At 44.7% G+C, this 25,206-nt stretch overlaps 1 protein-coding gene across 2 annotated transcripts in view; it reads right to left on the reverse strand.

Annotated features, from left to right (window-relative positions):
• The window catches only part of LOC132834159 (FERM domain-containing protein 5-like), a 243,112-nt gene that overhangs the window by 17,734 nt on the left and 200,172 nt on the right, over window positions 1-25,206 (reverse strand). For both annotated transcript variants that reach the window (XM_060852817.1, XM_060852816.1), the window contains 7 exons: window positions 23,774-23,861; window positions 21,760-21,848; window positions 20,979-21,042; window positions 20,233-20,324; window positions 18,625-18,699; window positions 17,932-18,000; window positions 17,056-17,162 (listed from right to left, as the gene is read on the reverse strand). In XM_060852817.1, the coding sequence (XP_060708800.1) occupies window positions 17,056-17,162; window positions 17,932-18,000; window positions 18,625-18,699; window positions 20,233-20,324; window positions 20,979-21,042; window positions 21,760-21,848; window positions 23,774-23,861 (584 nt within the window). The remainder of the gene's footprint in view (window positions 1-17,055; window positions 17,163-17,931; window positions 18,001-18,624; window positions 18,700-20,232; window positions 20,325-20,978; window positions 21,043-21,759; window positions 21,849-23,773; window positions 23,862-25,206) is intronic.

The raw sequence follows: 25,206 nt of genomic DNA on the forward strand, positions 1-25,206 counted from the left end.
GTACAGCAGAAATAAGTGCAACAACACTTCTAGAAAGGCACGTGGTTCAATATTTGCAGTTTAAAACTGCAGCAATATGAGATGGAGGGTTATAGCACTTTAAAAGAGTTAGCACAGGAGCAATTGGCTGAATGGCCTCTACCTGTGATCTAAGATTCTATATTTTAGAAAAATAATAAAAGCACTCGGATAAATTTCAATCAGCTCGCAGCGTGATAACCCTGTGTTCTAGATGCTGAATCTTTCACATTCTAGACTGACTGTTCTAGATCACTAACTTGACATGAAGATTTTTGCCCTTTGGAGCACCTCTTGTCCAGCTGGCTTAAGTTCGGAGATACCGGGAGGCCTGCATCTAAACTGCATGAAATAGTAAATAACAGCCTTCCTCCAGTCACAGCACAAGGCCACACCTCCTATTTCTTCCATCATTAAAAAAACAATGGTCATTCAATTGAATTTCAGTATGAAATCTCCCCATCACTGCCTGATCCCTCACACTCTCGTCAACCCCTTTCTCAGCTACATTTACATCCAGTTCCCTCTTGAATCAGCTGGCACTAGTGTCACAAAGCTCCACATATTTCCAGCAGTCACTTGAACTGATTTTGAACACCTTGGCAATGTCAGCAGAAAGCCTGACCACAGGGAGATGTTGGCATCTATTAATCCCTGGTGCTGCTCCAACAACAATCATTTATATAGAGTCTTTAATGTTGGAAAAGATCCCAAGATGTTTTACATAGCAACAGGAAACTAAATGGTATCCAGGGCAAGTCGGCCTGTTCTGTCTGGCATTCCATTCTCCACCTTAAACCTTCATTCTGTCCATTAATGACGCACAGTCACAGCAGCATGTACCTTCCACAAGATGCCCTGCCAAAACTCACCAAGCCCCCTCCAACAGCATTTTACAAACTGTGTCCTCTGCTCCCTAAACAAAAACCCCAAAGAACTACAAATGCTGCAAATCAGAAAAAAAGAGTTAACATTCTTTGGGTCACTGGACCCGAAACATTAGCTCTGCTTCTCTGCACAGATGCTGCCTGACCTGCTGAGATTTTCCAGTCATTTCTGTGTTTGTTCCCTCTGCCCCTTAAAAAGACCAGGGCAGCAGAAATACGGGGATACCACCATCTGCAGGGTCCCTCCGGGCCACACATCATCTTGACTTAGAACATAAGATAAAGGAGCAGCAGTGGGCCACTCAGCCCCTCAAGCCTGCCCTGCCATTCAATAAGATTAAAGCCAATCTGGCCTAGGCCTCAGTTCTATTTATCAGGCCCCATTTATCTCTCCAGCCTGGAGGCTTCCAACCTCTATTCCTGATGAAGGGCTTTTGCCCGAAACGTTGATTGTCCTGCTCCTCTGATGCTACCTGACCTGCTGCGCTTTTCCAGCTCCACTCTGATCTAAACTCAGGTCCTGTTTTGCACCAGCTCCTTAAGTCCCCAATATTTCAAAACCCTCTTCAAATACCTCCAGTGATCTAGCCTCCATAACTCTCTCGGAGAAAGAAATCCAGGCATTCACTACCATCTGGGAGAAGCAGTCCCTTCACATCTCAGTGTCCCCCCTTTTTCTTTAAACTGTGTCCCACAGTTTTGGTTGCCTCACTAATGTTCAGTGAGAACAGAGAAGATGCTAAAAGGGGGGTGGTGTGGCTTTGTTAATCAAGGGTAGTATTACAACAGCTGAGATAACATGTGAGGACTCATCCACTGACATAGTTTGGACTGAGGTTAGAAACAGGAAAGGAGAGATCACCCTATTGGGAGTTTTTTGTAGGCCTCTGAAATATTCCAGGGAAGTAGAGAAAAGGATAGCAAAGATGATTTTCAATAGGAAGCGAGAGTAACAGGGTAGCTGTTAAGGGGAACTTTAATTTCCCCAACATTGACTGGGAATATTATAGTTCAAGTGGTTTAGATGGGTCAGTTTTTGTCCAGTGTGTGCAGGAGGGTTTTCTGACACAGTATGTAGACAGGCCAACAAGGGGCAAGGCCATATTGGATTTGGTACTGGGGAATGAACCCGGCCAGCTATTAGATTTGGAGGTAGGTGAGCACTTTGGTGATAGTGACCATAATTCGGTTATGTTTACAATAGAAAGGGCAGGGATAGGTATATACTGCAGGGAAAGAGGTATAACTAGGGGGAAGGCAATTATGACGCGATTAGGCAAGATTTAGGATGCACAGGATGGGGAAGGAAACTGCAGAGGATGGGCACTCTTGAAATGTGGAGCTTATTCAAGAAACAGCTACTGTGTGTCCATGATAAGTGTGTACCTATCAGGCAGGGACGAAGTTTCGGGAGAGGGAGCCATGGTTTACTATAGACGTTGAAGCTCTTGTCAAGAGGAAGAAGGCGGCTTACGTGAGGATGAGGCATGAAGGCTCAGTTAGGGGGCTTGAGAGTTATAAATTAGCCAGAAAATACCTAAAGGGAGGACTAAGAAGAGCCAGGAGGGGTCATGAGAAGTCATTGGTGAATAGGATCAAGGAAAACCCTAAGGCCTTCTATAGGTATATCAGGAATAAAAGAATGACTAGAGTAAGTTTGGGCCACTCAAAGATATTAATGGAAAGTTGCGTGTGGAATCTGAGGATAGAGGGGAAGTGCTTAATGAGTACTTTTTGTCAGTATTCACATTGGAAAAGGGGAATGTTAGTGAGAATACAGAGATACAGGCTACACGATTAGATGCGATTGAGGTTGACAAAGAGGAGGTTTTAGCAATTTTGGAAAATCTGAAAATAGATAAAACCTCTGAGCCGGATGGGGTTTATCTTTGGATTCTCTAGGAAGCCAGGGAGGAGATTGCAAAGCCTTTGGCTTCGATTTTTATGTCATCATTGTCGACAGGAGTAGTGCCAGAAGACTGGAGGATAGCAAATGTTGTGCCCTTGTTTAAGGAGGGGAGTCAGGACACCCCTGGTAATTATAGGCCAGTCAGCCTAATATCAGTTGTGGGGAAGGAGTTGGAAAAGGTTATAAGAGATAAGATTTATAATTATCTGAAAAGGAATAATTTAATTAGAGATAGCCAACACGGTTTCGTGAAGGGTAGATTGTGCCCCTCTAACCTTATTGAGTTCTTCGAGAAGGTGACAAAACAGGTGGGTGAGGGTAAAGTGGTTGATGTGGTGCATATGGATTTCAGTTAGACATTTGATAAGGTTCCACACGGTAGGCAATTGCACAAAATACAGAATTTGGGATTGAAGGTGAGTTAGCGGTTTTAATCAGAAACTGGCGAGCTGAAAGAAGACGGACGGTTGTGGTTGATGGGAGATGTTCATCCTGGAGCCCAGTTACCAGTGTGCGTCACAAGGATCTGTTTTGGGGCCACTGCTGTTAGTCCTTTTTATAAATGATCTCGATATGGGCGTAGACGGGTGGGTTAGTAAGTTTGCGGATGACTCTAAGGTACGCAGAGTTGTGGATAGTGCTGAAGGATGTTGTGGGCTACAGAGGGACATAGATAAGATGCAGAGCTGGGCTGAGAAGTGGCAAATGAAGTTTAATGTGGAAAAGTGTGAGGTAGATCACTGCAGAAAAAGTAAGAGGAATGCAGAGTACTGGGCTAATAGTAAAATTCTTGGCAGTGTAGATGAACAGAGAGATCTTGGTGTCCAGGTGCCTAAATCCCTGAACGTTGCCACTTAGGTTGATGGGATTGTTAAGATGGCATACAGTGTGTTGGCGTTTATTGGTACAGGGGTTGAGTTTCGGAGCCACAAGGTCATGCTTCAGCTATACAAGACACTGGTAAGGCCGCACCTGGGGTATTGCCTACAGTTCTGGTCACTGCATTATAGGAAAGATGTGGGACCTTTGGAAAGGGTTCAGGGGAGATTTACTAGGATGTTGCCTGGTATGGAGGGAAGGTCTTACAAGGAAAGACTGAGGGAACTGAGGCTTTTTTTGTGGGAGAGAAGAAGTGATCTAATCAAGACATATAAGATCAGAGAGTTAGACAGGGTGGACAGTGAGAGCCTTTTTCTTCAGATGGTGAAGGCTAACACGATGGGACATAGATTTAAATTGAGGGGTGATAGATTAAGGACAAGTATCGGGGTAGTTTCTTCACTCAGAGAGTAGTGGGGGTGTGGAACAGCCTGCCTGCAACAGTAGTAGACAAACATATGGATAATAATGGAACGGTGTAGGTTAGATGGGCATTAGATTAATTTCACAGGTCGGTGCAACATCGGGGGCTGAAGAGCCTGTACTGCGCTGTAATGTTCTACGTTCTAATAGAAGTATCTCCTCAATATGTTCCCTGTCAGGTACGATTCAATAAGATCAACCCTTATTATTCTTATAAACCCTAATGAATAAAGGTCTAATCTGCTTAGCCATAAGTCAACCTCTTCATCCTGAAATCAGCCAAGTGATCCCACCAATGTGCATGACCAACACTTTCCTACATTAAACTCCACCTGCCAAGGGTATGCCCAATCATTTAACCAATCCATATCCCCTTGCAGCTTTCTCATACCTTATCACAACATGCCCTCTCCCCCAAGACTTCAATGTAAATAGTAAATAATTGAGGCTCCAGGACTGATCTTTGTGACACTACACTAATTTTGCCTTTCCAACTTGAAAAAGACCCACCAATCTCAACTCACTGTTTTCTGTGTTAACCGATCCTCACCCCATATTACGACATTATCCCCAATAGTATCTGCTCCAATTTTCATTGAAGATGAAGAATTACAGAATCTCTACAGTGTGGAAACAGACCACTCAAAACATTCTTAAGCAGGCAACCCCAGACCATAACTTTGCAATTGGTTTCGGTAAGTGTACAGTGAAAATTACCCAGGGTAAGTTAGCGAGGTTGACTACCAGGTTTTAAAACAAACAAAAATTGAATCACAAAATTACACAATGAAACACAAAGAACAGAATAAATACTCCTACAGAACTCAGTCTATCCAAACTGGACTTAATTATGTTGTTCCAAATGTACATAACAGCCCAAATGACCAAATCCCGTCAAAAAGCAGTAAAAATGGAACAAATGCTTACAGGTTGAAGTTAGAAGAGTAGAAGGAGAGAGAGAGCCTGTTTCCATACAGCTGAATGCTTAACTAGTTCTGGGCTGAACTGCTCAGCTAGAGAGCTGACCACTCCCCTTTCATTATACAGGTCACTTCTAGAAAATTCAGGTAAAAATTTAGGTCTGCAGACGCTGGAGATCACAGTTGAAAATGTGTTGCTGGTTAAAGCACAGCAGGTCAGGCAGCATCCAAGGAATAGGAAATTCGACGTTTCGGGCATAAGCCCTTCATCAGGAATGAGGAGAGAGTGCCAGGCAGGCTAAGATAAAAGGTAGGGAGGACGGACTTGGGGGAGGGGCGATGGAGATGTGATAGGTGGAAGGAGGTCAAGGTGAGGGTGATAGGCCGGAGTGGGGTGGGGGCGGAGAGGTTAGGAAGAAGATTGCAGGTTGGGAGGGCGGTGCTGAGTTGAGGGAACCGACTGAGACAAGGTAGGGGGAGGGGAAATGAGGAAACTGGAGAAATCTGAGTTCATCCCTTGTGGTTGGAGGGTTCCCAGGCGGAAGATGAGGCGTTCTTCCTCCAACCGTCGTGTTGTTATGTTATGCCGGTGGAGGAGTCCAAGGACCTGCATGTCCTCGGTGGAGTGGGAGGGAGAGTTAAAGTGTTGAGCCACAGGGTGGTTGGGTTGGTTGGTCCGGGTGTCCCTGAGGTGTTCTCTGAAGCGTTCCGCAAGTAAGCGGCCCGTCTCCCCAATATAGAGGAGGCCACATCGGGTGCAGCGGATGCAATAGATGATGTGTGTGGAGGTACAGGTAAACTTGTGGCGGATATGGAAGGATCCCTTGGGGCCTTGGAGGGAAGTGAGGGAGGAGGTGTGGGCGCAAGTTTTACATTTCCTGCGGTTGCAGGGGAAGGTGCCGGGAGTGGAGGTTGGGTTGGTGGGGGGTGTGGACCTGACGAGGGGTTGGTGGGAGGTGTGGACCTGACGAGGGGGTTGGTGGGGGGTGTGGACCCACCAACCCAACCTCCACTCCCGGCACCTTCCCCTGCAACCGCAGGAAATGTAAAACTTGCGCCCACACCTCCTCCCTCACTTCCCTCCAAGGCCCCAAGGGATCCTTCCATATCCGCCACAAGTTCACCTGTACCTCCACACACATCATCTATTGCATCCGCTGCACCCGATGTGGCCTCCTCTACATTGGGGAGACGGGCCGCTTACTTGCGGAACGCTTCAGAGAACACCTCAGGGACGCCCGGACCAACCAACCCAACCACCCCGTGGCTCAACACTTTAACTCTCCCTCCCACTCCACCGAGGACATGCAGGTCCTTGGACTCCTCCACCGGCAAAACATAACAACACGACAGTTGGAGGAAGAACGCCTCACCTCATCTTCCGCCTGGGAACCCTCCAACCACAAGGGATGAACTCAGATTTCTCCAGTTTCCTCATTTCCCTTCCCCCCACCTTGTCTCAGTCGGTTCCCTCAACTCAGCACCGCCCTCCTAACCTGCAATCTTCTTCCTAACCTCTCCGCCCCCACCCCACTCCGGCCTATCACCCTCACCTTGACCTCCTTCCACCTATCACAACTCCATCGCCCCTCCCCCAAGTCCCTCCTCCCTACCTTTTATCTTAGCCTGCCTGGCACTCTCTCCTCATTCCTGATGAAGGGCTTATGCCCGAAACGTCGAATTTCCTGTTCCTTGGATGCTGCCTGACCTGCTGTGCTTTAACCAGCAACACATTTTCAACACTTCTAGAAAATGACCACTTTGGCCTGAATTCTCATCTGTTTACATGTAATCAAAAAGGCCTCTCAATACCGTTTAACGTCTGTACCAAATCATCTAATCAGAACCAGGAGTTGTTTACGACCTATCTGAAAATCCCAAGGACACAGTATCCTTGAGAAAAGGAACAGCTTTTAGAAAAAAAGGGACCAGCTTTGTGACAGGCCCACACTGACCCTCAGAAGAGTAAGCCTCCCAGACCCATTCCCCTATTACTCTATATTTACCCCGATTAATGCACCTAACATACACATCCCTAAACACTATGGGCAGTTTAGCATGGCCAATTCACCTAACTTGCACATCTTTGGACTGTGGGAGGAAACTGGAGCACCCGGAGGAAACCCACGCAGACACGGGGAGAATGTACAAACTCCACACAGACATTCACCCGAGACTGGAATCAAATCCAGGCCCTTGGCACTGAGAGGCAACATTGCTAACCATTGAGCCACCGTGTCACCCCTTCTTGTGCAAGAAAATCCAAATACACCACATCCTCTAGTTTCCCTTTATCAACATTCCTTGGAAATTTGTTTCCATTCCTTCACTGCTGCTGGGTCAAAATCCTGGAACTCCTTCCCTTTAGTGGGTCCACCTACAGCACACGGACTGTAGCGGTTCAAGAAGACAGCTCAGCACCACCTTTTCAAGGGACAACTAGGGATGGCCAATAACATACCAGGATAAATGTTTTGAAAAAACACCCTGCCCATTATTAGAAACAATCATGTATGATGCTGAAAATGTGTTGCTGGAAAAGCGCAGCAGGTCAGGCAGCATCCAAGGAGCAGGAGATTTGACGTTTCGGACATAAGCCCTTCATCAGGAAACATGTATGATGGCCAACATTGGCCAGGCATTGCTTATTGACCACCACTATAGCTGGAGAACATTACAGAGAGGGGGAAAAAAAGCAAGACATGCATTGCTACAGTCACTTTTTATCCTTCAGCTCATTCCAAGTTGCTTCACAGGAATTGAGTATTTTAGACATGCAGTCACTTGTATAGAAACTGTGACAACTGATTTTTGTACAGCAAGATCCCATAAACAGCAATGTGACAACAATCAGATAATCAGTTTGTTTTTGTGGTTTTGGCTGTGAGACTCCCACTGGTCGGGAGAGAAACCCCCTGCTCTGTTTCCAATACCTCACTAAAGTTGATGATATTTATCTGAGAGGGCAGACATTGGGTTAACGTCTCAGTTGACCTGCCGGCCCCTCTGACAGCTTGGCTTTCCGTCGGTCTGGATTCTGCACTCAGCTCCTGAACCGGGGCCAGCCCCCAGAGACTGGGCTGAGAAGTGACTTTGTCACCAGGGACAAGAGCATCGAGCGTGAAAACCGAAGCAGCTTCTACAGAGAGAAGGGATTGGGAGTTACCTCGTAAGATCGTCGACGTGTTGGAAAGCTGTCTCTCCTGCTGGATTGGCCCTGTCAGTGCGGGAAAGATGGGCAACGCACCGAGGGCTTTGCTGAGGATCCGGGGACCGAGGCTGAGCACCCGCACTTTGACATCTCGGTAACAGTGGTTTATCATCCGAAGGTGAACATTGACTTTGGTCTTAATCTTGATTAAACATTTAACCATGGCTCCCTGTCCAAACACAACTGTTAATTTTAATTCTTGCCAACATTAAAGATTTCTCCAAACAGTGGATGTGGCGAGCTGTATTTGATGAGATACTGGGCAAACAGATGCGAGCAGCTGAAATCGGAAACCTTCAGGCCCAACAAAATTACGGCGACATAAATGGCCAGTGAACAAGTGACATCAAGTCTCGTGCTATTTGCAAACGTGCTATTTATACCATTGCTGCTTAACGCTTTATAAATGACCCTTGTTCAGGCTCTCGGGTTTCAGCAGAGAAAGGCTAGAAGTTTTTCACACCCACAATCTCCTCCTGGTCTCCTCGGCTGGTCTTCAAACACTTTTGTAACAATGTGGCTGGCTTCTTAACACCATAATAATACTGGGCAGCACAGCATAATGGCACTACACACAGCAGTAGCCTAGGGAGAGATCATGTGACTCTCCCCACCTGATATTCCCTCTCCCCTCTGTCTGCTTCAATAACACACACACTCTCTCTCAGCTGTCCCATTAAACCAAACTAAGATTCTATTTTAAAATTCTCCACTGTATTTTGCAATCTCTCTCTCTCTCTCTGTGTAACCTCCTCCAGACCAAAAAAGCCTGGAGATATTGGTGCTTTTCCAGTGTTTGCCTCCAGTGCTGACAATCGCTGTCATAGCCATGCCGTTGTTGTCAGAGGGTGGGGCACACGCTTGCCTCTGAGCCCGAAGGTTCAATTGAGCATGAAAGGTAAAAACGTACTGAGGGAATGCCACACAGTCAGGAGGCACACTACATTGGTTTAGCTCCTCATAAGGCCTGACAGGTGCCATTGCAAATCCTGTGGAGGAGTTAGGGTAATCTCCCTGATGTCCTAACCTATGTAGTCCATTCGTCAACATCAATAAAACAGATTACTGGTCATTGTGATGTTGTTGGAAGTTGCTGTGCACAAATTGGCTGCTGTCTTCCTGCATTACAACAGTGATCCCATTTCAGAAACTATAGTTCATTGCCTGTTTAGCACTTTGCAACATCGGTGGTCATGCAAGGTGCTATATGAATGTATGTCTGTTTTACCCTTGCCATTGGCAGTGTGTTTCAGCTGCCTGGACCCGAAGGTTTGGATTTCCTCCCTAAAGCTCTCCACCAATCGCTTGCTTTCTTCCCTTAACACACTCCATTCAACTGACCTGTTTGATCAGGGTTTTCATCAGCTGTCCCTCAACATCACCTCGAATGGTGTAGTGTCAAATATTGTTTGATAATCACTGCAGTAAGTCAGCTTGATTTGTTTTACTGGGTTAAAAGTGCAGTATAAATTTTGACAATATAAAAATAAAGGGACCACCTGAAAGAAATGCAGGGACGGAGAGGCCTGGTTGTATATGTGCACAGGTCATTAAAGGTGGCAGGACAGGTGCAGGGTGTTAATAAACTATATAGTATCTGAGGATTTATTAACAGGTTCAAAGTTTGTGAGAAGATTTGTAGCTCGGGGGCTCGTTGTTGTGGTTCTGTTCGCCGAGCTGGGAATTTGTGTTGCAGACGTTTCGTCCCCTGTCTAGGTGACATCCTCAGTGCTTGGGAGCCTCCTGTGAAGCACGTCTGTGATCCTTCCTCCGGCATTTGTAGTGGTTTGTATTTGTCGCTTCCGATTGTCAGTTCCAGCTGTCCGCTGCAGTGGCCGGTATATTGGGTCCAGGTCGATGTGCTTATTGATTGAATGAGTGGATGAGTGCCATGCCTCTAGGAATTCCCTGGCTGTTCTCTGTTTGGCTTGTCCTATAATAGTAGTGTTGTCCCAGTCAAATTCACGTTGCTTGTCATCTGCGTGTGTGGCTACTAATGATAGCTGGTCGTGTTGTTTCGTGGCTAGTTGGTGTTCATGGATGCGGATGATTAGCGGTCTTCCTGTTTGTCCTATGGAGTGTTTTGTGCAGTCCTTGCATGGGATTTTGTATACTACATTGGTTTTGCTCATGCTGGGTATCGGGTCCTTTGTTCTGGTGAGTTGTTGTCTGAGAGTGGCTGTTGGTTTGTGTGCTGTTATGAGTCCTAGTGGTCGCAGTAGTCTGGCTGTCAGTTCAGAAATGTTTTTGATGTATGGTAGTGTGGCTAGTCCTTTGGGTTGCGGCATGTCCTCATTCTGCTGTCTTTCCCTTAGGCATCTCTTGATGAAATTGCGCAGATATCCGTTTTTGGCGAATACACTGTAGAGGTGTTCTTCTTCCTCTTTTTGCAGTTCTGGTGTGCTGCAGTGTGTTATGGCCCTTTTGAATAGTGTCTTGATGGAACTTCTTTTGTGTGTGTTGGGGTGGTTGCTTTCGTAGTTCAGGACTTGGTCTGTGTGCGCGGCTTTCTTGTATACCTTTATGGTGAATTCTCTGTTCGGTGTTCTCTGTACCATCACGTCTAGGAATGGGAGTTGGTTGTCCTTTTCTTCCTCTCTAGTGAATCGGATTCCTGTGAATTGCTCTTGCTAATTATTGAGTCAACTCGATTTAATTTCCACGACACTGTATTCTCCGCCAAACTTAATCACCTTTCTCTTTCACTGAGAAGACTCCCAGTTTGTAAAGAGCTGCCTGTAAAAATCCTCTTCAAGACAAAATTCCTGGCATTAATGTTTACGGAGCCCATTTTGGTGAAATGAACCAAGTCTAGAGGGAATAATTTGTTTTCATTTTTATTAATAAAACTATTGAATCTCAGCATTCTGCCATTGTCTCGTTTAAATGTTATTTGACAGATTTTTTTTGATAAACCCAGTGAAGGAAAGCACTTTCAGAGAGCTGACATGGATAGGATGGGCTGATTGGCCTCTTTCTGTGCTGCATAGTGTTACAATTCATTAAGTACCTTGTTAATGTTAAAATGTATACAGGATGCACTGCAGTAATACACCAAGGCTCCACTGACAGCACTTTCCAAACCAGTGACCTCTACCATCTGGAAAAACAACAGCAGCAAATACACTGAGACATTCCCACCTGAAACTTTTCCTCCAATCCTGACTCACCATCCTGACTTGGAAGTATATCGCTGTTCCTTCAGTGTTGCTGGATCAAAGTCCTGCAATTCCTTCCTTAATGGCAATGTGACAGTTTCTACCCGACTGTTGTTGGAATACTGAATGGACTCACAAACTCTTAACGTTCGCCTGTACCTGTGTTTTTGTTTTTGCTGCTGTTAACCTATTATTTACTATCTATGTTATTTAACTCTGTGATCTGCCTGTATTGCTAGCAAGGCAAAGCTTTTCACTGTGCCTCATACACATGACAATAAATTCAATTCAATTCAATTGTGGGTCTACCCACAGCACATGGACTGCAGCTGTTCAAAAGGCAGCTCATCACCACCTTCTCAAGGGGCAACTAGGGACAGGCAACAAATGCTGATCCTGCCAACAACACCCATATCCCATGAATGAACAAACACATACAGGAACTTCAGAAGCCAATTTGAGCACAGTAATATCCCACACACTACAGGTGATCTGTTTTACTAATAGTGACTGACAGATACATATGGTCCCATGACACTGGAGAAAATTCACTCGCTATTACTCAGAAGTGCAATTTGTGATTATTTACATTGACCCGAGAGGATGGCAGGAACCTTGGTTTAATGTCTAACCTGAAAGACAGCCCCTCTGACAGTGCAGCACCCCCTCAGCACTGACCCTCTGACAGTGCAGCACCCCCTCAGTGCCTCACTGCTCACCTCAGCCTGGAGTTTATACTCAAGAGTCTAGTGTCCCCGAATCCACGATCTTCACGGGAGGGAGTGATCCCCACCATCCACCGGTGACCACAGGTAAGAAGAGTGTGGCTGTAGTGGCATGTATAAATCCAGCAATCAACTTACACTCAGCAAGATCCCACCCATGAGATTATTATAAGTAGGTTTCATCATTTAGGTTTTTTCATTCTTTTACAGGATGAGAATGTCACTGGCTCGGCCAGCATTTATTGCCAATCCCTAATTACCCAGAGGGTAGTTGAGAGTCAACCACATAGCTGTGGGTCTGGAGTCACATGTAGGCCAGACCAGGTAAGGATGACAGATTTCTTTCCCTAAAAGACATCAGTGAACCAGATGGATTTTTCCAACAATTGGCAATGGATTCATGATCATCATTAGACTTTTAGATTAGATAAAAATCCAGATTTTTATTGAATTCAAATTCCACCGTCTGCTGCAGTAGATTGAAACCTGGGCCCCTAGAACATTACCTGGGACTCTGGATTAACAGCCTAGTGATAACACCACTAGGTCATCACCTCCCTGAAATGATGATGCTGGTAAGAACATTTTTTTTTACATTCAGCTATTTCTGACAAAGCACCGCTGGAGTTTAACCGTGTTCCTGTAAATTTACATCGATTTGCTTTGGTTACAAATCAAGCTTGTACTTGCTTGCACTCTTAATGTCAAAGAGCATTTTACTCAAAAATAATCTGGAGAAGCTGCTATTAACTGGTGTGTGAACACGTTTTTAAACAGGTTCCACTGAGTGACATTGATCTCAATCAGGTTACAGTGCATTTGTCAGTCTCAGTCGCACTTATGTTATTGTTTCTGCTGCAGTGAGTTCACATGAGAAGCTTCCCCAGGGAGCCTGCACGGAATCTCTCAGACAATCATTTGGAGACTGTCAAGATTGTAAATGCAGTTTCTTACCAATGTTTTAAGGGACACTTTCTGGACAGGGCATGAAGGAGTGACACACAAGGGAGATCGTCAGTTAGGGTGGCACATTGGCTCAGTGGTTAGCACTGCTGCCTCACAGCATCGGGGACCCAGGTTCAATTTGAGCCTTCAGCAGCTGTCTGTGTAGAATTTGCACATTCTCCCCGTGCCTGCGTTCCTGCCGGGTGCTCCGGTTTCCTCCTGTAGTCTGAAGTTGTGCAGGTGAGGTGAACTGACCATGGGAAATTGCCCATAGTGTCCAGAGATATGTAGGCCAGGTGTGTTTGCCATGGGAAAGGCAGGATTATGGGGATAGGGTGGGATGCCCTTTGAAGGGTTGCTGCAAAACTTGATGGGCTAAAAGGCCTCTACCTGCACGGCAGAGATTCCAGGATTCCTATGTCAGAGAATCATGGGTTCAAATCCCAAATCCTGGGATCTGAACACAAAATCCAGTCTGACTCCCAGTAGAGTACCGAGAAATTCTGCTCAATTGCAAGTTGCATTTGTTAGATAAGGTATCAAAGCAGAACACTGTCAAGTGGATGTAAAAGACACAATGCATTATTTCAGCGAAGTGCAGGGGACATCCCGCCTTCCCCAGCCCCTTCAACCAAATAGCCATGACCACATTATTGTTATGGGATTATAAATTGGTTGTTATGTTTGTTTTCCCTCATTCACTGGCTGGGTCTGTATTTACTGCATATCTTGCATTTCCTATAATACAACAAGTGATCACACTTTACAATTACTTAAATGGCTGAAAAGTATTTGCAGATTTTCTGAGATCATCAAAGGCACTATATAAATGCATGATGGGGAGGTGCTGGTGTCAGACTGGGGTGTACAAAGTTACAAATCACACAACACCAGGTTATAGTCCAACAACTTTATTTGGAAGCATTGTCTTTCAGCGTGCTGCTCCTTCATCAGGTGATTGTGGAGCAGCATCATAAGACACAGAATTTATAGCAAAATGTTACAGTGTCATGCAACTGAATGATACATTTAACAAACCTCAATTGGTGTTAAGTCTTTCATCTTTTCGAATGGATTACAGGTTTCAGTTCATTGATATGCAAATCCCAGAACTTCTTTTAAGTCACAGTCTCAAGATAAGTTAAGGTTTTATAAATAAAAGTGACATTTCAGCTCAGACAATGGATTAAAGGTGATGTCAGAGTCTGTCTGTATTCCAATCTTGACTCAGACTGATTCTATTTCCAAAGTGGAATTTACAAAATATCATATGGATTGACAGTCTGCACTGACTGCGCACTGGTTGTGTATTTTTTGAGCAAAATAGAATGTAACTGTAAATATAATTTAGCAAATAGGGTATAGACAGGGTAGATAGAGAGAAGCTTTTTCCCAGGGTGAAGGATTCAATAATGAGAGGTCACGCTTTCAAGGTGAGAGGTAAAAAGTTTAAGGGGGATACATGCGGCAACTACTTCACATAGAGGGTAATAGGTGGCTGGTACACATTGCCAGCAGAGGTGGTAGAGGCAGGCAGGGTAGATTCATTTAAGATGTGTCTGGACAGATGCATGAGTAGGTGGGGAGCAGAGGGATACAGATGCTTAGGAATTGGGCGACAGGTTTAGACAGTGGATTTGGATAGGCTCAGGCTTGGAGGGCCGAAGGGCCTGTACCTGGGCTGTAAATTTTTTTTGTTCTCTGTTCTTAAATTCACCCCATAGACTTATATATGTGCGTGTGCGTGTGCGAGAAAAAGAGAGACTGAGTGTGTACATGTGAGTGTGTGCATGTGAGAGAGTATGTGTTTGTGTGTGTGCAAGCTTGGTAACGTGTGTGAGTGTGATGGGGTATAAGCCTGTGAGAGGTTTGTGTGTTGGTGAGAGTGTAGGGGTTATATGTGTGCGTGTATGAGAGCGGATGTATATGAGAGGGGGTCTGTGTGAGTGTATGTAAGAGTGTGCGTGCATGCGTGGGTGTTATGTGTATGTGTGCTTGTGTGTGTGAGAGAGATTGCATAGTGAAGTGGGGTCACCTGCAGTGTGACAAGAGTCCAAGATCCCTGTTCAGGACATCCTTATAGGTACTGAACTTGATAGCAAAGGTGGTTAGCTGTGGTGAGTGAAGCCTATAACAGTGGTTACTGCAGGGGGTTATTGGAGGATATATTTAACAATCAAGGTTTGTCAACTATATCAATTTACTTGCCTGCCACTGTAATCTTTTGCAATAAATTCTGTGTCTTATGGTCCTGCTACCCAACTACCTGAAGAAGGAGCAGTGCTCCAAAAGCTAGTGTTTCCAAATAAACCTGTTGGACTATAAAATGTTGAAAATGTGTTGCTGGAAAAGCGCAGCAGGTCAGGCAGCATCCAAGGAGCAGGAGAGTCGACGTTTTGGGCATGAGTCCTTCTTCAGGAATCATTCCTGAAGAAGGGCTCATGCCCGAAACGTCGATTCTCCTGCTCCTTGGATGCTGCCTGATCTGCTGCGCTTTTCCAGCAACACATTTTCAGCTCTGATCTCCAGCATCTGCAGTCCTCACTTTCTCCTATAACCTGGTGTTGTCTGATTTATAACTATAAATGCAAGGTTTTTTGTCTCCTATCAGTACAAGCTCTTGCCAAAGCACATTTGTGGAGATATGAAGGCAGGACACCTGACAGTCTCTCGTTAAACCAATGCCCAGGAGAGAGTCTCCTGTTAAACTGTGCCCAAAATATGAGTCACCCTCTTTCAAATAAAAGACAGATTTTATTTCTTCCAAAGATTTGATGCAGGTCTCCACTTAGTCTCTGGATCTGTGGTGATGTAATCACAATTAAAAAAAACATTTTCGAAAGTGAGTGAGCCAAGACCTTACAAACTGGGAATAATGTTGATCCCATTTCTCTGGGACCCAGGCTCCTTTAAATTTACAGTTAAACAGCCCCCTGTGGGAAGACAGAAGAATGTGAGCTGCCATTGTTTCAGAATGGATTCAAAAATCTGAAGCGGGGTCGAATATCCGTGAGCTCTCGTGATCCAATGAATCAACAATTTTGAACTGGAGAGGTTTAAATGTCTGGGAACCACCCCAACACCTCTATGTTTGTGTTTTCCATGACCTTTTACCCTGTCTCAACCAAAAATAAAACCAGGTCACGACCCAGGGCACAATTTTGCCAATTGTACTATTTGCCAGTACATCACATTATGTTGTCACTTGGCTCCAATGTCAATCACTTCCAATGCCCAGAGTATAGTCTCATTGGGATCTGTTGCTCATCCAGATAAATCCAGCGCAGCTGCTTGGTAAAGTCAGGACTTCCATCTTGTTGAAAAGAGGGACCTAACACCAAAGCTTTTCATCTCAAACTCATCAGGACACATGCAAGAATGCCAAATTTTAAACAATCGCAACAATTCATACCACAGGAAAAAAGGAAGTTGATTAATTACCAAGTTCTGATAGGCTAAGGTGTTACCATGGAGAAAGCAATGAGGAAGTATAGCAAGCTCCCAGGTATCTCAAGAAGCAAGACTTGAATATAGTTTTGTAATGGCAGAGAACTGGGTATGATTCTGGGTATGAAAGTTAATTACAGCACAGATAATTAAGCCATAAATACCTAAATGTCAGTTGAGACAAGTTCAAAATTCATCAACGCAAGGAAGTTTAGATTTGGGTTCAGCAATCAAAACCATCACTTGATTTCAATTTTCTTTTAAATTAATTTAATTCATTCTTTGAGGCCTGTGTTCATCAGTAATTGATTAGGATCAATTATGTCATCTAATGACCCACGATGGGGCATTTCAGAAATAATGCGAATGTGTTTGAGTGGGATTTAAGCAGAATTCAGCTCCACAAAATTTGCTGTGATTTTCCGGCACATTTTCCGAATAGTGCCTCCAGCCTCTGACCCAATCCTGTTGACCCAGGGATTGGTTCCTCACTGTGACCTGGTCCAAACCTGCCATTTTCAGACGGTCCTTACCTTCCATGATGGAGATGTGCACCGCTCTCCTGCGAGTCCTGGGCACACTGCACAACCTCGATCCATGAGAAATGGACGGGCAACTGCGACTCGGGACCAGACCTGATCTGGAGAGGGAAGACATTAGCTCAGGAGTTTTATTACCCAGGGGCAATTTGACAGGAGTCACCGAATGTGTTTGAACATTGAGGCAGAAACAGAACCTTAATGATCATAAAAGGTGGTTAACTGTGGTGAGTGCAGCCTATAACAGTGGTTACTGCAGCGGGTTATTGAAGCTGACAAATAGTTAATGGCAGACACTGAAACCTAACAATAGTTACTGGAGCCAATGGTAGTCTTTCTGGGTCAGTGGTAGTTACGGTAGATTAACATTAGTTACCTGAATTAGTTGTAGTTACTGTGAGCTGCTGATAGTTTCTATGGACCAGTGAATATTATCACAGTTTAACAATGGTGTAGGAGCTTTTAGTCGATGAGTAAAAATTGCTAAGCTTCAATTGGTACAGGTTAGAAATGAAATAGAGAGGCAGTGAACAGCAAGTTAGATGTACAGGAGACCTCAAAGCAAGTGGAGATGTTGGGTAACAAGGTATCACAGAGTAATAAAAGAATAAAGCAGCAGAGACAGGTATAGAGTGATCAGAGAATAAAGACAGGACTGGATGATATCACTTAAAAGTGGACACAGGTTATCACAGGGTAAAACAAATCCATCAGAGACAGAGCACAGAGGACAGTAAATACAGAATATGAAGGATACTCAAAGAAATGGTGATGATATAGCAAGCTTTTTGTCTGGATTCATCTGCACAACACAGTGAGATAGGTTCTAATAAACGTTTAACTCAGAGTCACTCGAGTGAACAATCTTACCTGTGAATTTCTGGGGGGCTCCTTTTAATCTTTGCACTGGACTCGATCACTTCCTTTGCGACTTTCCCACTGAATGCAGTAACAATGGAGCCATAGAGACAGTGTCAGTACAAGGGAACTAACAATCAGACACTAATTTATTTTATCATTGACCTGTTAAGACTGGGGGACACAGTCATCATTGCCTGGCTTTATCCTGAGGCAGGCTGAAGAAGCATGACCTATATATTTTGCAGATGGGAGATCTGTGTGGGACTAATCAGCCATACCATAATAATTGCCTTCAATTATCTCTATGCTTAACTAAACAGCTTTCAATGGCCATTTGTAACTAATGTCTGTTAAATGTCACTTTGAAAAACGCGATAAGATTCCCCCAGTTGCAAGGCAATTAGAAAATGTCATTTTTTTTTATAACTGAATTGCAATGGTAAATTTTTCTTTCCCATCAGCTTTCTATCTTCCCCAGCTTCTACACAGACACTCAAAAACTCTGAGTCATCACCAACCCTAGCTCCAAACCAGCCAACCAGCTGCCTGGATGGTGAGTCTCCCTGTATTCATTTAATGCCAAATACGTTTCGTTCTTGGCTCAGTAATTGGTTTTCCTCCATGGGTTTCCTTCCAGTGGCTCCTGAAGAGCCGAAATAAAGGATTATTTTTCAGTAGCCACTACTTACTCTGATTATTTACCTGTATCGGAACCGGCTTCCTTTGAAGAATAGGTTGCTGCTTGAAACCGTCCGTACCTGACTGGACTTTTCAAACCTGGTCGACAGCAAATAAAGTAACAATGTTCAACCCAGCATCTTCAAAACGCCTGAGAATCACCCTGTTCCCCAACCTGCCACCCCAAAACATCAGTCCCAACATTCACACAGAGCCTTCAACAACAAAGACTTGCATTGATATAGTATTTTGTCGCACTAAAAATCTCGCAGGCTGCTTTGCAGGGATGTGATAATGCAAAATATGACACTGCGCTACATAAATTAAGATGAGGACAAGTGATCAACAGCTGGCTCAAAGTGGTCAGTTTTAAGGAGGATCTTAAAGGAACAAAGGGAATTGTGGAGAAGTTGATGGAGGATTTCCAGCGCTCACAGACCCAGGCAGCTGAAAGCATTGCTGCGAAATGGTGATGTGTTTAAAAACAGGTGTGCCCGAGTGGCCAGAATTGCAGAATAAATCCTGGAGGGTCGTCCTGCCAGAAATTGGGAGAGGCAGGTCCATGGAGGAAGATCAAAGCAAGGTTGAGAATGTTACGCGTAAGGCGTTGCTGGATTGGGAGGTTAACAGCCTAGTGAACACAAGGGATGGTGCGAAATGGGACACGGTGTGAGCAGCAGAATGTTAGTTGAGCACGAGTTTACAGAGGGAGAAATGGGAGACGAGCCGGGTAAGTACTGGAATTGTCTAGTCTGGAAGTAGCTGGAGGTGAGCTTCAACAACAGATCAGTTAAGGCAGGAGCAATGGTGGGTGATATGAGTGAGTTGGCACTGGTGATGGGATCAATATGGGGTGCGATGTTTACCTCAAGGTTAAACAGAACCACATGGCATGAACCATTTGATAAAACCATAACTGCAATGTTTAAGGTCATACACCGCAATATCTATTCTTCGTAAGAGGAAGAAATAGTCTATTCATTTTATAAAGCTAGATTAGAAAGAAAAATCCTCTTCAAATACATTTATGGCATCCAGTGATCAACATTATTCTCAATATAATATACAAGTTAATAATCTCCCCTGGCAGCTATCTCCAAGATTTAGTTTGTGATTTAGTGACTGGTTTCTTGTCTCTGACTCAGAAGGTTGTAGGTTGGAGTCCCACTCGAGAGTGCTAGCACTCACAGCAGAGTGCCCAGGTAGTGTGGCACTGTCGGAGATGGTGCTGGTGTTTCTGTCAGTAATGGAGCCCAGAGCCGTGGCCCGAGTGCTCTCCCAACATTTCCAGAACCCCCACAGTGGCAAATTCAGTCAATTCGATTGGCAGCTGCCCATCCCTGAGCCTCATTATTGCACAGTTAACCAAGCATTAAATCAGTAAGCAATAAAGCCAGAGGAGTACTCACCCAGAGTGATTAGAATGGGAATATTCCTAACGCAGGATGAGGGGGAGGTGAATACTATTAATGTATTTAAAGGCATGCTGGATAAACACACAAGTGAGACACGAATAGAAGGAGGTGGTGTTAGGGTGAGAGGAGATAAGGAGGGAGAAAGCTCAGACGCTGCATGGACTAGCTTTGTGGCCGTTCCCTCTGCTGTAATTATTTTGTAATAAAAGGCACTTACTTGTAAAATGCTTGATTTTCCACTCCGCATTTCCACAGATGCTTGCAAGCTTCAGGTGTTGGCGCAAAGTATGTCAAAATAATCTTTGATTCCTGATAATGTAAGCAATAAAAAAAATCTTGTCAAAAGGCCCTAAGAAGAGAATTTTCAACTTGTGCAGCTTTACCTCAATAATTTCACAGGATGCAGTGCTGTTCGGGAGGGAACCCACAGGGTATAGAACTGGAAACTAGGTAAACTCGTGAGGGAGAAGGTAATGGAGGGAAAAGCTACTAAGTTGAGATGAAATAGGGATAGGAGGAGGTTTGTGTGGAGAGGAAACACCAACATGGGTCAGGATTGTCGAATGGCCTGCTTCTCCACTGTCCGGTTTCATTCAAGGTCAACACTTTATCATCACTGGGTTCAAATCCTGGAACTCCCTCCTCAACAGCATCGAGAGTCTACCCACAGCACACGGACTGCAGCGGTTCAAGAAGGCAGCTCACCACCACCTTCTCAAGGGGCAACTAGGGATGGGCAATAAATGCCTGGCCCAGCCAGCAATGTGCAATCCAGAATTTTTTAAGAAGGTATTGAGTATAATTCTGATAAGTCCTTGTTTACGAAATGCCGATTGTGTCAGGTGTTGAGCAGTACCTCGCAAATTCAGAGGGTCAGGAAGTAAATATTTCTGCAGTGATTCGATGATGAACTACATTAGCTTGAACACTGGTAGCTGATGTTTAAACAATGTCAGCATTTACCTCTTTCTGAGTTGCATACAAATTAAATGTTTTCCCTTCAAACTTCATCTTGTTGACATCAGCCCTGAAAGAAAGGGAACAGTGATACTGTTAATCAGAAAACTCACTCAATATTCAAATAGCAACCTCCCCATCCCTGACCCCCATTGGAGTTGACTCGGAGGGGCAGGTCCACCATTTTGGAAACCAGTGGGCAAGATCCCCATCGCCTGATAGAATCCAGTCCCACAGTCACCTTTATTCTGTGTCACTGTCTGTGGGAGACCCACCCTAAGTTAAACAACAAGAAAAAGCTTTTACTGACACTAGGCAAGAGGGATTTCACTGTTTCTGGGTAACAAAAAATGAAGAATCTGCAATGTGGACATTTGTAACAGGAACTCAGAAATGTATCAGACTCCTAGAACACCCTCCCCAAAGGTGTTGTAAATGCCCTCCAACCTAAGACCCAGAGGAGTTCAGAGAGGCAGTTCAGCACCACCTTCCCCAGGGCACTTAGGGATGGGGAATTAAATGTCCTCACACCCAGCTCAATATAGGAACATAGTAAATAAGAGCAGAAGTAGGCCATTCGGCCCTTCAAGCCTGCTCCCCCATTCAACATGATTATGCCTGATCATCCAAGTGAGTCCCCTGTTCTCCCCTTACCCTTTGATCCCCTGATCTTTAAGAGTGATATCCCGCTGGTATGTTTTGGCTGGGAACAGCAGCAAAGTTGTATTTTACTTTTGAGGGAACAGCAGAAAACATCACTGCACTAAACCATGAAACTTTCACTCACCATTTTATAAAATGAATCCTCTTGTTTCCTTGTAAGACCACAAACCCAGATGGAGTGAAGGCTAGGAACGCTGCATTTCCTGAGACATCCTACAGGAGAAATGTTCACATTCAGAAATGCAGATCTTTTTTACTGATATTTCCAGTCAGTCGTTCTGATACCATTAGGGCTGGCTGGAAGGGTTAGCTCTTCCCCCTTCATATTTCTTTGCCTGAGATCAGAACTGTTGAGAACTAGAGGCTATAGGTTCAGGGTGAGAGGGGAAAGACATAAAAGGGACCTAAGGGGCTACTTTTTCACCCAGAGGGTGGTACGTGTACGGAATGAGCTGCCAGAGGAAGTGAGGAGGCTGGTACAATTGCAACATTTAAAAGGCATCTGGATGGGTACATGGATAGGAAGGGTTTAGAGGGATATGGGCCAAGTGCTGGCAAATAGGATCAGATTAGTTTCGGCTATCTGGTCAGCATGGACAAGTTGGACTGAAGGGTCTGTTTCTGTGCTGTACATCTCCATGACTCTGTGACAATGCTCACCCCCCATCTGTCTCTCTCCACTACCCAGACCATTACTAACCCTGACACATCAATCAGTGCACATTCAGATGCCAGCACACACTGGCAATTCAAATTATCCTACACATGAGGGGGAGTGGCAGGGAAAAAAGAGGAGACTGAGACAGAAGGGAAGGAAAGATAAAGGGAGAAAGTGGAGAGAGGGACAGAGTGAGGAAAAGATAAGAGAGAAAGAGGAGAAAATGAGACTTGCACCTAAAGACTAAAGACATGGCTGTTAAATTTGCTGATGACACAGATAGGTAGGAAAGTAAGTTGTAGGAACAAAGAGGCCTTAGGAAGCCACAGAGGGATATAATGGGTTAGGTTAGTGGACAACACCTGGCAAATGAAGTATAATGAAGGAAAATATATAATTGTCTGTTTTGACAGGATGAATAAAAAGGTATATGAATTGAATTGTCAGATTTCCAAACTGTGAAGCAGAGCGATCTAGTTGTCCTTGTGCATGAGATGCAAAAGATTGGTATATACATGCAGCAAGTAATTAGGAAAGTGAATAGAATATGAGGGGAATCAAATACAAAACTAAAGAGATTATGCTTCATTTATACAGAGTGAAACCACATCTGGAGTACTGCGTGCAGTTTTAACCTCCTTATTTAAGGAAGATTACAGATGTGTTGGAAGCAGTTCAGAGGAGGTTTACAGGTTTAATCCCTGGAGTGGACACATTGTCTGATGAGGAAAGGTTCAACAGGTTCGGCTGTGGCATCTACTGGGCTTTAGAAGAAACAGATTGGAACCAATAAGATCCTGAGGAGGCTTCACAGGGTGGATGTGGAGAAGATGTTTCCTGCTTCGGGAGAATCTAGAACAAAGGGTCACTGTTCCACTAAAAACAAAGATGAGGTGAAAATGGTTCTGTTGTAAGTCTTTGGGAATCTCTTCCTGAAGGCAGAAGTGGGATAAGCAAGAAGAGGAAACGTTATAAGGACAAGGTGGGAATGCGGATTAATCAGATCAGCCGTGATCTTATTGAATGACAGAGCAAGCTCAACAGGCCAAGTGGTCTACTCCTGGTCCCAATTCCTACACCTGTACACATGAGAGAGAGAGATGGGAGGGAACAGAGAGAGGGAATAAAAGTGAGGGTAGCAGTAAAGGAGACAAGGAGTGCACAGAGATAGAGGGAGAGAGAGAGAGAAAGAGGGAAAAAGTGGAGATGGGGGATAAAGGGAGAAGAGGGTAGAGTGAAAGAGGGAGGTGAGGATGGAGTGGAGGAGAGAGGAGGGGAGAGGGAATGGAAGATGTTTACTGACTGCAAGAACAAGCTCAATCTGAATGTGAATTGTACCAAAGGTTGTGAGGTTTGATTGGGAGCTGATTACTCACAGTCAGGATCAAGGCGAGTGTCTACAGGTGGGACAAGAGTGATTACAAAGACTCACAGCCTCCATGCCCACTCAAAGCTCCTCTCTCTATTACTGTCCTGTTACCTTGCAGGGATGGGGATCCACTCCATATGTTTCCAACGACTGCGCTTTCTTCAGGAAGTTCAGTTCCGCTGTATCGGGAGACTGCCCACTGCATGGGAAATAATCCAACAGGTCAGAGGTCAGACGTGTACCACTGGAAAGGTGTTGTGTTTGTCACTGGCAAACAATACACCAACTGCCTGATGCTAAACTTGGCTGAAGAAAATGCTTGCATTTATATAGTGTCTTTCACAACTTCAGTCCATCTTAACAATGTGTGTGTCACATAGTGAAAGACTTCTGGAAGTACACAGGACTGTTTCTCTCAGGCACTTCCTGGCAATGACTGCCACTTGGATCAAAATAATTCCTCTCAATGAACCTTAACCAGAACCTTAACTCCCAGTAACTAGGAAGCCAGCAGCAGGGGGAACCCATTCTTGAATACTCTCTCCCGAAAAACTTCTGAGGCTGGAGACCAACTGAAACTATCAAAACTGAGATTGCTAGATTGATGTCAGACCAGAATATTGAGATATGGAGCCAAGTCAGAGAAATTGAGCTCAGATACAGAGATCCAGAAGCGAATGAAATGATAGGACAGATTGAGGGGCTGAATGTCCTCCAGTGGCTCTGGTGCTTATTCTGATTAAGGAACCAGAACAGTATCCCAGCAACACCTTGAAATTGTCATCCTTTATCACCAAAGGCTCTGGCCCATTCCAGAACACAGAAACTGCTGATGTAATCTGCAAAATGAACCATGAGCCTCCAATGTTCCATGAGCTGGTAAATCACTCACCCCAAATCATTCACTTTACCTAAAGATTTAGAAGGTATCCCCATCCCATCCCATCCCCCACTGAGGCCAGTCTATGTGAGTCTACTCAGTGAGCAATAAAATCTTTCCTTCAATACACAGAGTCCCAACCCTTCCCAATGCTGCCCCTTGAGATGGCTGCAGTGAGGGGGAGATGGCTGTGTATTTGTTTGTGGGCTTGCCTTTGCACAGAAGGTCTGGGAGAGAGAAGTGGTCGATTTGTCAAGATTCACCCTGTGCAGCTGTTCCCAGGGATGCACACGGAGACAGACAGTGACTGCTGACAGAGGGCCATCAACTCGGTGAAAGATGCTCTTTGGTCCTCCTGAAACTCAATGGGCCTCAGTGCAAAGCGTTGTCCTTGACTGAGTGCTGTAGCCTGGCACATTCTCAGGTGTAGAGTGTGGCGCTAAGGGACACTCTGCAGCTTGGGGCATCTGCTGGAGGTGTGCAATGGGGGTAAAACTGGTGTGTCAGACCCTTCACCCTAATATACATCGAGGGGCTGGAAACTGTCAAAGCTCCAGGATCTACAGCTGGCATATATATTGTAAAAGATATTGTAGATATTAATGGTTTTGAAACTGTAGTGAGACAACTCAGACAGGAACACAGGAATTAGGAGGATTAGGCA

The sequence above is a fragment of the Hemiscyllium ocellatum genome, chromosome 39 (genome assembly GCF_020745735.1).
Source record: "Hemiscyllium ocellatum isolate sHemOce1 chromosome 39, sHemOce1.pat.X.cur, whole genome shotgun sequence".
NCBI lineage: Eukaryota > Metazoa > Chordata > Chondrichthyes > Orectolobiformes > Hemiscylliidae > Hemiscyllium > Hemiscyllium ocellatum.